General features: G+C 39.3%; 3 protein-coding genes across 5 annotated transcripts; 1 reads left to right on the top strand and 2 right to left on the bottom strand.

The window, feature by feature from the left end:
* Nucleotides 1–3: 3 nt before the first annotated feature.
* Nucleotides 4–4,951, top strand: mettl26 (methyltransferase like 26). Of its 2 annotated transcripts, none has more exons than XM_004538949.4 (6): nt 4–344; nt 750–912; nt 2,109–2,168; nt 2,274–2,341; nt 3,976–4,054; nt 4,159–4,951. In XM_004538949.4, the coding sequence occupies exons 1-6, from the start codon at nt 151–153 to the stop codon at nt 4,213–4,215; spliced, it is 621 nt and encodes a 206-aa protein (XP_004539006.1). In that variant the 5' UTR covers nt 4–150; the 3' UTR covers nt 4,216–4,951. The 2 variants fall into 2 exon arrangements, with proteins under 2 accessions (XP_004539006.1, XP_076741277.1); XM_076885162.1 differs by having other exon boundaries at nt 705–912.
* wfikkn1 (WAP, follistatin/kazal, immunoglobulin, kunitz and netrin domain containing 1) lies at nt 4,945–7,661 on the bottom strand. Of its 2 annotated transcripts, none has more exons than XM_004538948.4 (2): nt 6,643–7,661; nt 4,945–6,542 (listed from the first exon to the last, which is right to left on the bottom strand). In XM_004538948.4, the coding sequence occupies exons 1-2, from the start codon at nt 6,901–6,903 to the stop codon at nt 5,022–5,024; spliced, it is 1,782 nt and encodes a 593-aa protein (XP_004539005.1). In that variant the 5' UTR covers nt 6,904–7,661; the 3' UTR covers nt 4,945–5,021. The 2 variants fall into 2 exon arrangements, with proteins under 2 accessions (XP_004539005.1, XP_076741276.1); XM_076885161.1 differs by having other exon boundaries at nt 4,945–6,440.
* A 511-nt stretch (nt 7,662–8,172) lies between these two features.
* Nucleotides 8,173–14,709, bottom strand: LOC101469960 (ras-related protein Rab-40C). The gene is made up of 6 exons (XM_004538950.5): nt 13,979–14,709; nt 13,817–13,877; nt 12,460–12,520; nt 12,281–12,358; nt 11,057–11,279; nt 8,173–10,161 (listed from the first exon to the last, which is right to left on the bottom strand). Exons 1-6 carry the CDS (start codon nt 14,130–14,132, stop codon nt 9,860–9,862), a joined length of 879 nt encoding a protein of 292 aa, XP_004539007.1. The 5' UTR covers nt 14,133–14,709; the 3' UTR covers nt 8,173–9,859.
* Nucleotides 14,710–15,090: the final 381 nt, after the last annotated feature.

The following is a 15,090-nucleotide window of genomic DNA, read 5'->3' as shown; positions in this document are numbered from 1 at the left end:
TGCGGAACTAGACCATTTTCGGTCGAAAAGCAAAACATTCGGGGGTGGTGAATTGAGTGACTCAGTCTGCTGTAACGTTACGCCGACCTGCTGGAGTGGTTTCATAAACTACGCCGTATAAGTCGACTGTTATACCCGGGGTTTGGCACGATGCTGAGCGCCGCCGCCGCGGAAAGGAACAAGGAGCCCATCCTGGCGGTGCTCCGGGATAGTGTGCACACCGGGAGACCCCTGCTGGCTCTGGAGATCTCCTCCGGTACTGGGCAGCATGTCACACACTTTGCTCAGGCCCTGCCGAATATAACCTGGCAGCCATCTGAGTATGATCGCCAGTCTATAGTCAGGTAAACAAGAGATGTGTGCATGCGTATAAACTATGAAATACAGATAATATACTGGGACATCTGTGCACCTATATTAGCTGTTAATATCCAAGAAACGTTAGTGTTAATATTTATCTCTTATATTTATATCTGTTTTTTATTCATCTATTTATATCTGTGTTTATAATCGTACTTTTTATATACGATTGTTTTGTTGTATGTTGAATGAGAACTCATATTTCTCCTCGGGTCAATAAAGTTTCTCTGATCTGATCTAATGCAGGAAATTATAATTAATTAATTAATTGTGTTTTCACAGCAGTTCTTATCTGATGGAAAGTTTTATGCTTCGTCTTTCTAATACCACTCTACCTGCTCCAGAATGATGGCCTGGAGGGTTCCCATAATGTCTTTTGTTTCCATTAGTATAGAAGCATATAGAGCCCGCTACCGGCTGAACAATGTGAAGCCTGCCATCCACCTGGATGCTTCTCTGCCCTATCAATACTGGGGAGGAATCCAGCCAGAGAGCCTCGACCTGGTGCTCAACATCAACATGATCCATATTTCTCCTTTGGCTTGTACAGAGGTAGGACTGCTGATTCAGTGGTTCTCTCAAACTGTGTGGCATGGAGCCACTACTATAGGCATGGAGGACTAAGGGGAAAATGGAGTGATATGACTTATGAAGAGAAAAAAACAAAACAAAGAAACGTTTGATAATGCCATCTCGTTTTCCACTGATATTCAACTTGAATATTTTATTATTTCTCTTAATTAAAAAAATAGGGGTCTGGGATTTTGATGATTTTTCAGCCTGTTCACCACTTAAGTGAACTGTTGTCTCTGGGTTTATAAGAAAGCACCTTTCAAAATAACAAAATAACAAAAAATGCTAAAACATTAAAACAAACAGTTACTCAAAATCAAGTTAAAAACTATGAGTTTTTAGCTGTTTTTAATAGAGATCCCTGAGTCCACAGATCTCAGGCTCAGAGGGAGAGTTCCAGAGTCACCGTTACAAAAGCTCTGCTTCCTTTAGTTCTCAGCCTTGTATGATGCACATCCAACAGGTCCTGATGACATGACCTTAGGGACCTGCTGTGGTCATATGGATTTATAATTTAATCCTATGGACCTACAAAAGGATCATAAGTTAAAATGTGGTTGATTCCTTTATTATTATTAGTAGTAGTAATATCGATGTATTTTGTCCTTTTCAAATGCATATATAAACACATTTCTACTAAAGAAAGTCAGCACAATTCCTGAAAGGAGAAGCCTAAATTGCTAACATAGTCAAGACATTTTTCATATTTGCTTAAACTGCCTCTTTGTAACCTTTGTTGAAAAGAGACCCCTGTGACCACGAGTGGTGTAATAGTAACCTAAATGTAGAAGGCTCTCAATCTCATACATACCAGCCGCACAACACATTGACGTTAGCTGTAACTGGCTACTATGAAGTGAGGTTCAGTTATGATTAAAGCTGTAGCAGCAAAACTGTTTTGCTTCATTTTGTGATTGTTTTAGATCAATAATTTGCTATTTCTACTATAAAATTCACCTCGTTTGGCTTGACATTGTACTCATTGGCCCTGATATTTATGGTGCCATAAGTGTAAATAATACCAACTGAAGTATGCTTGCACCACAACTCTTCAGATAATCACTTTAAGCCTGCTTCTGCACAATATCTGCCTCACTTATTTCAATAAAACAGAAACCAAAAACAAAATGTCCTCCTGCCTGCGATGTGGTTCTTAAGATGTTATCTTCTCTTAGGGTTTATTCAGAGGGGCTGGAGTAATGTTGAAATCTCAGGGCCTTCTACTGACTTATGGGGTGAGTAGCAAAACGTTTGGTGTCACAAAACATGACATAGATCACAAGCCATTATCAAGTCTAAACTTAACGTGTAATAGTGACATGTTTTATTGCTTTTCTCAGCCGTATGCAGTGAATGGTCAGATCGTCCCTCAAAGCAATGTGGACTTTGACTACAGCCTACGGCAGAGGTAATGGCATCTGTATTTTCTGGCTCTTTTACAGTTTTGTTTAAGCCAGTCATCTTACGAGGAGGCTTCGGTCGTGGATTGCCTGTCAGAACTACCAGAACATTTCCTGTTGGCCCACGGTTTTTAGCCTGCTGTGAAAAGTAAACCTGAGCAGTGATATTATAGGTCAACAGGAGTAAAGGCTCAGAATTCATGCATCATTTGCGACTCTGTCACTCTTGCTTAAATACACTGCTTTCATCACAGCATCTGAGATAGGGTGTGATAATTGACAGTCAAAAGAATGGTGGACGAGAGAGGATGAGAGTAAAAGGAGATGCAGCTAAATGTTCAGAAATAAGTGTTTGTTGATGGTCTGACTGCTGATACAAGTAGCAGATGAATTCTGAAGCGTACAGGGCTCTACTCGTCTCAGATTCATCCAAGCGATACAAAACTGATTGGACAGCACTTGACAGTGGAAATGGTTAATGAATTAGATCATACTGCGTTAGACGTTAGATTTTTTTTTCAGTGGGCTAGGCCTTCACTTAATCTCAACCCACTTAAGTATGTTTTTCATCTACTGAGGACAACACAGTAAAGTAAAAGTGTGGCAGACGATGTCCAGGGAAGAAACGCAACATTTGACGATTTCTATGGGTTCTTCAGGTTCTTTCATCAAAACAACAAAAACAACACTTAATATAAAACTGTTTAATATGAAGCTTGTCTAATGACTATACATATATATGTGTGTGCGTGTGACCTGCATTTTTGAATTGTGAACCCTTATTGTACTTACTAGTATTGATATTTGTGATATTTAAAAATCAAATGTTAGATGTCATGTTATTAATATGAATAACTCTTCCATTTGCACAGCTTTTGTAGAGATGTGGATCAGAATTTGTCCACCCTCCCACACTCTTATTTTGAATGTAATTCATTTGCCAGATAGAGACAAAATACACTGCTGACAGCACTGCTGTTCTGTTTAAAATAGTGTAGTGAGCCAGTAACATGCTGCAACAGAAAAATAGGATTCTTGTTTCTTGGTAGTAAGGGGTATATCCAGATTGCTTAGGACTCAAAAGTAGAGAAAATATATATTACCGGTATTCTTTTCAGAATTTGCTTTTGTTACAACCATTAACTTGTAACTGATTTATAAATAAGAAGAATAGATTTTTTCTACCTTTTAAGCATAAGCAATCAGGATTTAACACTTATTACACAGGAAGAAACACTGTGTTATATAGCGTAATATCAGTAAAGGGAATTCTTTGGGGGTTTACTGTCATAGTGAAGATGACAGTGAAAATTTGGCGGCAGCCCTAAATAACACATGGATAGTCTATTGTTTCTGTGTGAGCAAAGTGTCTTGAGAAGGAGTCGGTTTGACGGCCTGAATTATTGTGTCAGTTTGCTCATAGAAGGCTTTACACAGTATATTTAAAATCAACTAAGATCATCATAGTCTTTTGAAAATGTTTTTCCTTAAGCACACAGTAGAATTAATAAACTTGTATAATTTGTGAAGCCAAACTCACAAAATACATGCAAAGAAAAAATTTTGATTGTTTTTGTAATTACATAATAAAGATAAGCAAAAGTGACCAGGGGATTTTAAAAAATGTTGTTTAATTTTGCAGAAACCCAGAATGGGGACTCAGGGATATCTCGCTCCTCAATTCTCTGGCACAAAGCAATGGTTTGTACCTGGAGAGAATAGTAAGTAATGAACCCATTTAAGCAACCAGCATATCTTAAGTCAGCATGCAAAATATGAGAACAGTTTTGTAGTATACTGATTTACTGATGCCATTTTTTTTCAGGTGGACATGCCAGCAAACAACAAATGTCTTCTTTTCAGGAAGGAAAGTTTGGTGTGAAGCATCCTGATGCAGGATGGTCAAAATGCCTTAACTTGGAGCTCAGATACATTGCCAAATTTTCAAGAGCCGTAAACGGATCATGTTTTCTCCACATTTTAACACATGCTGGTATTAGATTAACTAAGTTAATGTAAACTGTTGTGCTCAAACCTATAACCTATATTCTTATGTATTGCACATGAGTTAAATTAATAAATCTCACAAACACGTTGCCTTTGTGCTATATATTCTTTAAGACAATGGCCTATTCTTTTTTTTGTTTTGTAAGCGTGAAACTGACTTGGCAGAAGTGCTTTGAAGAGGGAAAAATTAAGAGAATATACTGTACTTTATATGAAATAAAAGACATTTTTTATGAAACAAAGATGGATAAACTAAAGTGAAGAGCAGAAAAAAATAACATTAGCAAAAGTACGGTAATTATAATACAGATGTCTATTTGTTTAGTATTACAAGCTAGGGATGTTTGCAACATGATCAACATGTGTGTCTGTTATCTTGGCTGCTGTTTTCACAATGCAAAGTTCACAAATAAGAAAATAAATCTTAAACCTATTTGAAAACAGCAATTTAGCATTAGTATTAATACAATGGGAATCAACACATCTGGAATGTTATTATATCTGTGTTGGAATAAAAAAAAAAAACTCTCATACCTACATCAGCATGCAGTATTTAACTTGTTCTACTCTGTTTTGATAAATAGTTATTAAATATCAGCTTTTCTGTTGCAGTTCTGATGCTTGTCTTCATTTCAAACACATACATCACTAAAACCCATCTGTGGACAGAACGAGTCTAAGTCATAGTAAGGTGTCACAGGCCTTTTTACCCAGAGCATCATGCAGCTTTTTCAGCCTGCGTTCATTTATGGCTCTTACATAGCTGTCTGAGTGGATGATAGCCATGCCGTCCTGCACCATACCCATCACCAGCAAAGGGTTTTCCTCAACAGTGATGTTGGGACAGGGACAGCTCCAGTCTATCTTAGCAATAGTCACCTCCAAATGTTTGGTATTGAAGAAAGTCAAGCCCATCTTCTCGTCCCTCAAGACTTCTTCCAAGCTAAAACGGGCTAACCCAGAGTCCAGATCCTCAACAAGCTCTGTCAGTCGGCCCACAATAGCAAAGTCACTGCGGCATAAGCTGGGCACCATTTTCCCCTTCACACGACAGGTCTTGCAAGGCTTCCTTTTTGGTTGCGGGCAGTTGGCCTCACACTCCTTTTTGGTGTGGAAGTTGTTAGCATTCCCATGGCAGCCACCATAGACAAAGGCTTGGCACTGTTTTGTTATGGAATTCCAGGACCAGCGTGCCTCCCAAGCTTTACAGGGACCTTGAACAGCAGGCAGAGAGCAGATCCCCATGTCTTCTCTCTGGCAAGAGGCTTTGCACTCCTCATAAGTCTCAAATCGGTTTCGGCTGTCTTCGCATCCACCACTGCTAAACGTCACACAGGAGCCCAGCTTGCTGTCATAATACCAGTCAACATGACGCTCTCCACTGCACACACTCAGGTCGACTTCCGCCAGGCAATCTGCTGGAGAGAAAGGCCGTCCCATGGGCATCTCAGGATCTTCAGAGAAGTCATCATCTGACCGGCGAATAACAGACAGAGGATAGTCTGCGCGAAGAACTCCTGCAGAATTCCGTGCTATACAGGTGTAGATGCCGGTATCCCAAACCTGGGCGTTATAAATTACTAGCTGTCCAATATTGGTTATAACCACATTGCCATACATCTGATCAGGCCTCATGACAAGGCGTTCACGCCGGTCACTTTGCTTTTCCCATGTTACATCTGGTCTAGGGACTCCAATGACATCGCAGTGGAAGTTGACTGTGCCTCCAACATAGATGGACTGGTGGTGAGGGTTGGAGTACAGCGTGGGAGGCATGGGATCCTCCTGGGAGGATGTTGGGGTTGGGTGAACTGTAGTGTCTTGAGGCAGGGGGCTGGTGGGGGGGCCAGCGAGGTAGAATCGACAGGGGACCACAGTTAGAGTCACCCCCCGGATGCAAGCTTCTGCATCCATATAGCAGCGGTTGAAATAGGTGAGGCCATCCGATGCACAGGTGAAGTTGGGTTCCTTCTCACACCGATCCTGGCACTTACAGATGGGCTGTCCATCCCAGATGTCACAGGTTGCTCCCTGCTGGCTGCAGATAAAGCCCTCACAGGTAGCTGTGGAGGCGGAGGTAGCATCACCGTTCCCTTCACCCTGTTCATGTGGCAGAGCAGGGGTGCCATCAGAGAAACGAGCAGCAACACAACTGTTGAAGCCACACACATTGGTGCAGCATTTCTCAAAGTCAGCACAGTCCTGAACGTACAATATAAAAAACAATAAGCATTTTAACATTTAAATGAACAAATCGCAAAATGCTGTGATGAATAAAATTAAAATTCATAGATTAACTCACCTCATCGATGTCGCATTCCCTCTCACATGTGCTTTGTGCATCAACCCAAAGATTAGCGTTCAGCTTGTTTGGACAAAATCCTTCGTGTTCAACTTTGGTTCCTGCCACACTTTCACACAAAGAGACCTCGAGTAAATCGCAAAAAAGGAGAGTCAACAAATATGCACGTGTCCATCGTACTTTGCTTGAGTTTGGTGCACTATGGCAATTTGCACCCTTTATATGGCTATCCGCGAGGAACTGTAGGGGAAAATTACGCATATTTGACCTTTTGTATGAGTAGACCACCAAGTAATTCCATTCCAACTTTGGGTCTTCACAACAGGAATACGATTATTGTCGATTTTCAAATGCGTCCGCCCTTTTTGTGCGTAAACGTGCGCTGAGTCACTTTTCTTTGCGCAGAGAGAAAAGTTGTATTCCCAATGATCAACACGAGTTCCCGTGCGCTGGACATTAAATTACCCAAATGTTTCAAAGTAATAAATAATAGGCTGTGTAAAATATTCGCCTTGGTAATCAAAACTTGTGCAATACTGAGGAAAAATCGACGTGTGTTTTGTCGAGCAGCTAGACAAACGAGCTGAACTGCACAATGAGCGGACAACGCAATATCAGCTTTTCAGCGTGAGAATGGAGGTGGAAAGGGCAGTCCCTCTATCCGCCCCCATGGTCGTCCAGTGTCTCAAACTTTTATGAAGCAGCACTATGCGCTAAGCAACTGGACAAACATTGTAAAAACATCAAAGAAAACGTGTAGTCGTGGTTTCAAGCTGTCTCACCATGCGTGCACAGACATACACATTCCGGTGAGAAATCCAATGTTAAATGTGTCCAGACAGAATTTATAGAGATGGCAATTGTAAAAGAAAAAGGTTAACTTGCTGTTTAATTTCACGAGAGCCGGTGGTTATTGTTCTTCTTCTTTGCTTTTTTGTAAGTTACATTCAGATGTTATACACGTTATATTTAAGCAGGTTCCGTGCACAAATGAAAAGGAGAAAAATGTAATAAGTCGTCGGTGGCGCAAGGCGGAAAGCGTGAAAACCAAACACGGGGCGTGTCGCATCATGTCTCGCAAAACATGTTGTTCACGTCCTCCTTGTCTAGACTTGGGTCAGTTTACTACCATCCCTCATTCACGCGGAGTTCAGAGATGCCACGGTCAGGTGGGAAGACATAAAGCGCCACATTTTCATCTGTGTGCGAATCATCTTTGTCTCGCTCCAGCTCAGGGGCAATGAGAAGCAGCTCCCCTCGTCTTTTCATTGGAAATGACCCTGCAACCTTTGGGTGACATTTGACCGCTGTGCATTCATGCGCTCCTAGCCATGTTAGACCAATATCCAAAGCTGGCCAATACCAAGAGAGCAGCTAATCAATTCAACCCCCCCACGGGATTTAATGCCTCTGACCTGACAAAGAGGACAAAAATACTCCCACAATTCCCACAGTGAACTTGATAAATGTCTGAATGAAAAATTTCCCCCCCAATCTAAAGCACACAATAAATGAAAATAGAAATGCAACTTAGTTTTACTCTTTATTTTGACTGTTTTTGATGGAGATAAAATAAGAATTAAGGCTTCATCCCAATACACAGCGCTGATAGCAACAATCATTATCAAACATTTACATATAGTGCTTTAGATGTTCACCCAAGAGTTGTTAATCCATTGTTCTGGTCTCAATAAATCACATAGAACAGGAGCCAATAGCAAACATGCACCAATTTTTGTAGGCCCCCCATTAGCCGAATACATGTATTTAACCATGAAAATGCTGAAGTGGGAATTCACCAATGTTCTTTGAACGTGGAACAAAAATAAGAGTACAGATCAAAATTAAAATATTTGTTTAGATTGTTCAATTAATAAAAGAAAATATCAGTAGCCATGGTTAAAATACTTAACATCCTTTCTGAAATCTTTATCCAACCTTACATTGTGCTCGCATTATATCCACAGCACATCTGTAAAGAACGACTGTAAGTTCTTCTAGTATTCACACACATTTAACAATGCTGGGAAACTGCAGAAGTGCAACCAAATGTATGAAACTACTAAAGAATATTCCAACCACCAATTATTACAATCTCAAATATAACCACATGGCCATAGAAATGTAGGTGAATACTGTTTTACATTCAGAAATACATATCATGTATATAAAATATCTGCAAAGCAACCAAATTAAAAGATTCTTCTCACCAACGCCCGTTACAAGTTATGAAATATTAAGAACCAAGACACAAATGTTTAATGTTTTTTAAGATTAAACCCCCAAAATGAGCAAACAATCTGTACATGTTTTTGTACAAGGTTTCCTAATGAGCACAGAGCAATTGTTTAATAAGTTAACAGATTAAAACTGATCACGCTCTGGAAGGTTTAATCCAGTTAAGCAGTGATCCAAGAAAGAAAACAAGCTTTAGAGGTGTAAAATGTCAGAGCAAGTAAACAGTTGTCTGAAAAAATGAGTGATGGAGATACAGGATTATTTCAATGGGCTGAAATTTAAGTCTTGCCAACAAGCCAACTTGGCTTGAATTTTTTCAGACAGTTTTACAGATTAAGTAATGCCTCGACTAACATCATCTCTCAGTTAATAAATCCTAAATTCTCTTTAAGCCCTTGGCTGCTTGTAAAAAGATTTTCTCATGACATTCAATCTTATTTTAAAAACTATGTGAATTTTGAATAAGTTATGACAACTGAGGCTGGAAAAAAATGTCAATGATAGACAACACTGAAGCAGGTCTCCCCAAAACATTCAAAACAAAACAAGCATAAGAAATTCCTTCCCAAGACAATCACCACAGAACAAAACAAGAGCACGTAATGTATTTACAGTTTCAAGTCAGATTTTAAATACCAATAAACCTTAAAAAAGAAGCCCCTCTATTTGTTTGTAGTGTTAACCGGTGAGTTGTAATCCTCGATTCACATGTGTTGGTCCCAGGGGAATCTTATTCTACTTGATCACAGTGAGTTGCTGTAGTAGAGTACAGGTAAACGAACATCCACAAGATGGCACCAGCACGCGGAAAGAGATAACAGAAACCAACCATCCAAGTCAGTTCCCAAAAGGTCAAGGAAAGTTCACAGCTATATCCATTGCTGGCAGGCCTCCGTACTTTTCTCTGGCCTCATGACCTCTTGGAGCAACAACACTTTTAACACTGGCTCTATGGAGGAACCATCAGTCTGCTCTTTCACTATGATATCTTACAGTTTCCTTTAGGGGACAACGACGAGCTCTTTGGAGGACTCTGTGGAGGCCTGAAGGACTTTGAGCGCTTCAGGCTGTTAGCTTTGCTTCCACCACCGCTACCACCTGAGGCGGCACTGTTAGCCACAGAGTAAGAGCGTCCATGCATCATGACTGCATTCATGCCATTGGCCATGGAGAAAGACTTGAGGTGGGACTTGATGGCCACAGGGAGGGGAAGTTTGTCAATGAGGTGCACCGGTGTGCAGGAGACGATAGAACGGCAGCACAGATCTTGCAGACTGAAGACTGTGGAAACACAGGAATATGGATGAGCACGTGTCAGAGATCTGCAGTACGTATTAAGGTTTTTCATTGTATCCATCAAATTTACTAAGCAAGAGAATATTCTGCGTAACAAGAGATAGTATTAAAGATTTTTACTCCTGCAAACTTCAGTGTAAACTGTGAATATACATAAACCAGACAATTCTGAGTAGTTTACCCAGAATTAGTATCTTAACTAAGAATACTTTTAAAATAATAATCTTATATTTTCTCCATTTGGGAAAAAACACTTGTGTTGTCATGACATTCAAAAAAAACAAACAACTACATAAAATTTAATTATGTAAATGAGAGTATATTTAATAAAACAAAAACTGTACAACAGAGAGCGTTTTAAATACAACATAAATAAAAATCTTAGTTTTCTTATCACAGAGCGAGCTTGATTTATGTAGGGGCACAGTAGAGACTACCCCGCAGTAAATGCTATGAAAACTATTGGCAGAAATGCAGACTGCAGATGACAATATAGAGATCACTTCTTAAGTCTTATCTCTTCTGCCTTTGAGGAAAATTAATGGCTACCTAATATTTATTAGGTCCAAGTCCCTACGATAAGCAGAGTTTCACCTTTGATCAAAAAAGTAATCCAGACACAAGTATAAATGCAAACAATGATGATGTCCACTACAGTGTATGATGTTCTGGGATTCAACACAGGATTCAGTACTGAAACTGATTTATTCACATCTGAGTAACAGAAGAAGAAATCTTGCAGCAATGCATCTACATGATCCACTTTCTGGAAGGATTTGTGTAACTATTACACAAAGAAAAACAAAACAAAATATGTTTTCTCCCAAGTCTGGTTAGAAAAAAATAAATAAATAAAAATATAGTAACGTAACCAGCTCACCTCTATTGGGCCTCCAGAATTTCTCCATCCCATGCCTCATCAGCACGATGCGTGAAAGCTCTGTGAAGGACTCGATGACGTTGAAGTTGCAGAGCGGACTGACCTCGAAGAATGTCATGCTGTTCTTTTCTGCGTAAGCTCGTGCCTGCTCCGTTGGAACCTGCCGCTTGAAAGCCAAGTGAAGCCGGTTTCCCACAAGAATCCGGGGCACACCTGGGGCATGCTGAAGGAAACAATATAATGTCACTGTAAAACTCGACCTGTAATGTGATACATGTGGACCAACATTAATAGTGGGTGCTGCAGTGATAGGCTAACTGTTGCTTGCATGCTTGGATAAAACACTGTCTGGAAGTTCCACAGATTTACAAACCAATGAGACAGATGGTTTGTTACACAGAACCATCGAGGAGACATCCATCTATTGTAAAACCTAAAGACGTTATTATCTAGGTCCTCATAATTAACTCAACTGCCCACATCAACTGTGATTTGGCAACAAGTACATGGTTTTCAACAAGGGTTCTCTCTGGACCACCCTTACAAGGTAATAATTTAAAAATCTACACACAAATTCAAAAGTATTTTCAAACCAGGTTTCTTTTAATTGCTTGAAATGCAAGTCACTTTCTCTCCAGTCCAGTTGAGTTGTGAAATATCGGTCCCATTACCACAGGGTTTTGCTGAAAATCATGTAATGATGTCGTTGCTGTATCATCAGTCAAGTTGGGTTGTGAAACGTCCGCTATATTACCACATGGTTTTGCTGAAATACTGGTTTGTTTAAGCTTGAGCTACATTAAAGTTTTCTTCAATTGAAAAACTTAATAAATAAATACGTTACGCTGTCATACCCGTCATCAATGCAGAGACTGAGATAGATGGCCTTGTCAGTGCTGCTCGTTTTCCTAAAATTCATTTTTAAATTTGCCTCTCTTTTTTTTTTAATTACCAATATATGTGAAGTTAATTTTGGCGCCTAGTTGCCTGAGGTTAAGGTTTGTTGCTGGCACTTGCATAACAGACAGTACATAAAGTACACACTATTAAAAGAGGTTGTAACAATTTGCCTACATAACTGAAACTGAAATGTTTATAAACAGCGCTCTGATACACACTCTGTACCAGAGATTAAAAAAAGATTTTCTCACACAGGGGACATCATGCATCTATATGTGCTTCCAGTATTTCTTTGTACTCCAGAGATTAGCTGAAGGAAATTACCTCATCAATTTCTCTGATCCAACGGTCAATGCCATCAAATGACCAGCCATTCGTGATGTCATACACCAGCAGGATGCCCTGTAGAAGAAAAACATTTATTGATTAACATAAATATTGAATTCCACAATAAGGAAAATATATATATATATATATATATTTCTAATGGCTTTTCCAGTCACCTGTGCTCCACGAGAGTAAGACCTGAAGATGGTGCAGAATCTGCCTTGTCCTGATGTGTCCCTGTTGAAGAGGCACATAAGCACAAGCTAGAAAAATAGGCCTACTCCAGGTTTGTTCATTTCTACAGCCATTACCAGCTTAAAACACTCTGCAGAACTCTTGAAATGCCTCTTATTTCCAAGAGAGATGGGAAATGGATGCAGTGATTTTTTGTAAAGTGCATACATGGAAATACAGTGTATAATATAATGAGTTTGAAAGTCAACGTTTGGCATAACCACCTTTACTCTTAAACATAGCCTGAACTCTCTTAGGGAGTATTCTTGTAATTCCTTTAGTTCAGGTATAGTTCTCCAGGCTTTTTAGGAACATCCCAAAGCTCGTCTTTGGACGCTGGCTGCCTTTTGTTCATTTCTATGTCAACATGATCCCACACTGGTGATGACAATTTGAACAAAACATCTACATTAATCCCTCCATGAGTCTTGTTGGCATTGATTTTTAGTGCAGTTCTTGTGTAATTTGGCACACACCAGCTTTATCTCCCTGTTTTCCTGACAGCCACTCTTCCACTAAGCCCATTTCAGAAGAGGTTTTGGTGTAAAATAAATGGATCAACTGAAAGGCCAAATGCATATATCATGTGATGTGTCAGGTCTTTGCTTTCTACTTATTTCTTAAAGACATAACTTTCAGATATTGTTCATCAGGTGAAAATACTTTTTAGGCCTGCTACTCCTTGTTTTGTCCTGCACTGGTTTAACTTCCTGAATTTTTTAAAGAAGTACTACACAACATGCTCCGATATGCAAGGTTTTCATCTAATCACTTTTGGAACCACCTTGTTGGTGAGAAAAATACTACTGTATGCTTGTCAAAATGTATTCTCTTTGGCATTTTTGGTAGATTACTAAAGAAATTGATTAAATTCTGTGTGTTTTGCAACAGGCTGCTAGTTTTAAAACGTGTTAAAGATACAATTTAAAATCACTTCTTTAGCAAGTTGTCTGTTGTGGAGACAACATTAGTCCAACCATTTAGTTAAAAGTCTTTTTAATGCTTGGATGATTCATAAATCAGTTTTAAATGGCTTGACATACAAAACAACAACAACAACAAACACAAAACAAAACAAAGAACAACATTCCTCTAAAAATGTGCAGGCACAAGGAGTGGAATAAACACGAGTGAAAAAGCAGCCAGTGTTAAAAGAAAACTTTGAAAGACCCTCTGAAAGCCTAGAGAACTACTGCCAGAACTGAGGGGTTGCTCAATAATTTTTCCTCATTAATATTCTTAATATTATATATTTATGTTAAAATAGTAATAATAAAAATAAAGAAATTAAAAACTTACCATAGCTCAAGTTTCACTCTCCTCCCATCCAAAAGAATTGTGGTGGTCTTGTAATCAATTCCTAATATCACACATAATCCAACACAAATCACATTACCGTTGGTCATATTTGGCTTTAAAGTCATCTCAAAATAATAAAGAAAAATCGATATTGATATTTACCACTGCTATACGCATAGGGAGACTCTACTGATCCGTCTTGCAAGCTGTCCAAGATTTCCCCCTTTCCAACATCGCTGTCTCCAACCAATAGAAATTTCAGGAGATAATCGTAGCTCTTGACAGGACTACTCTGAGTCCCCATCATCCCACGCATTGGTTCCGCTTTACAGAGAGCCTTTTAAGCTCACCAGGCATCCACTGGAGAAACCAAGCAGTCCCCGAGTGTGGTACCGAAGGGAAGACGACCGCGGCTGGGCTTAGCTAATGAGTTAGCTTGTGCACTACTTACGATTTAAGTTAACTATTACCTTTTACTTCGCACACACTTTGAAAAATGCAGCTATTTCGTTATTCCACTGAATGCAATGGAAAAACAACCCCGCGATTTAGCACTAGAACCCCAATTTAGTTCCTGTTGATGTAACGTCAATATTAACTGATCTAAACAACCACGGGTGCTAGCTGGCTTGTTAGCTAGCCAGTTAACAAAAACGACAGTAACGCATTCTACTACAAACTACAAGTACAAAACAAAAACGACTCTGTTTTGTCCTACATATAAATGTACTCTAATAAAATCAAAAGGCGATTTCTTCCCTTTGTTTATAAAGAAAATACCTACGAGGAGTATTCCACTTTGAAGCAAAACGTACATCCACAGTGTACTGTACTATGTACTATGTTGGAACTTCCTGGTAAGGAACTGCGTCAGCATCATCAACTGCGTCACATCCTAGCACGGTTTAAAGTTATAAAATTACAACAACAACAACAACAAAAATTATACTTTAAATCACCATTTCCTAAATACGATACGGTTATGAATTATCCAAACATGTGGACTCGTAAAAAGTACGATATGCATCTGTATGAATACTATGAATTAACCGAACATGGGCAACTCCTGCTAAGTTGTAGCCTGTGTTGATTTAGCCAGAAGCTAAATAGAAGCCAGAAGTTAAATGAACACCGTTTCCCTGTATGTAACAATTTGGTTGTGGGTATAATTTAGCTTTCAATTTGGGGAACCACCAACAGACCAACATTAAAAACATAATAAAAAAAATGGTGTCAAACTGTCAACCAGAAAGAAAATGTGAGAAATGTAATTG

The sequence above is a fragment of the Maylandia zebra genome, linkage group LG6, assembly GCF_041146795.1.
Source record: "Maylandia zebra isolate NMK-2024a linkage group LG6, Mzebra_GT3a, whole genome shotgun sequence".
NCBI classification, from domain to species: domain Eukaryota; kingdom Metazoa; phylum Chordata; class Actinopteri; order Cichliformes; family Cichlidae; genus Maylandia; species Maylandia zebra.
Note: the sequence above shows the minus strand (reverse complement) of the source record. Positions and strands in the feature narration are given on the sequence as shown.

What these genes read in the sequence shown, in the direction of transcription:
- wfikkn1 (XM_004538948.4), bottom strand. Translation starts at nt 6,903, where the DNA reads ATGCGTAATTTTCCCCTACAGTTCCTCGCGGATAGCCATATAAAGGGT. An exon ending in GGGAATGCGACATCGATGAG is followed by an intron (nt 6,543 to 6,642) that starts GTGAGTTAATCT and finishes TTGTACGTTCAG; the next exon opens with GACTGTGCTGACTTTGAGAA.
- LOC101469960 (XM_004538950.5), bottom strand. Translation starts at nt 14,132, where the DNA reads ATGCGTGGGATGATGGGGACTCAGAGTAGTCCTGTCAAGAGCTACGAT. An exon ending in CTTACTCTCGTGGAGCACAG is followed by an intron (nt 12,359 to 12,459) that starts GTGACTGGAAAA and finishes TTTCTTCTACAG; the next exon opens with GGCATCCTGCTGGTGTATGA. An exon ending in GGATCAGAGAAATTGATGAG is followed by an intron (nt 11,280 to 12,280) that starts GTAATTTCCTTC and finishes TGTTTCCTTCAG; the next exon opens with CATGCCCCAGGTGTGCCCCG.
- mettl26 (XM_076885162.1), top strand. Translation starts at nt 151, where the DNA reads ATGCTGAGCGCCGCCGCCGCGGAAAGGAACAAGGAGCCCATCCTGGCG. An exon ending in CTCCTTTGGCTTGTACAGAG is followed by an intron (nt 913 to 2,108) that starts GTAGGACTGCTG and finishes ATCTTCTCTTAG; the next exon opens with GGTTTATTCAGAGGGGCTGG. An exon ending in GACTACAGCCTACGGCAGAG is followed by an intron (nt 2,342 to 3,975) that starts GTAATGGCATCT and finishes TTAATTTTGCAG; the next exon opens with AAACCCAGAATGGGGACTCA.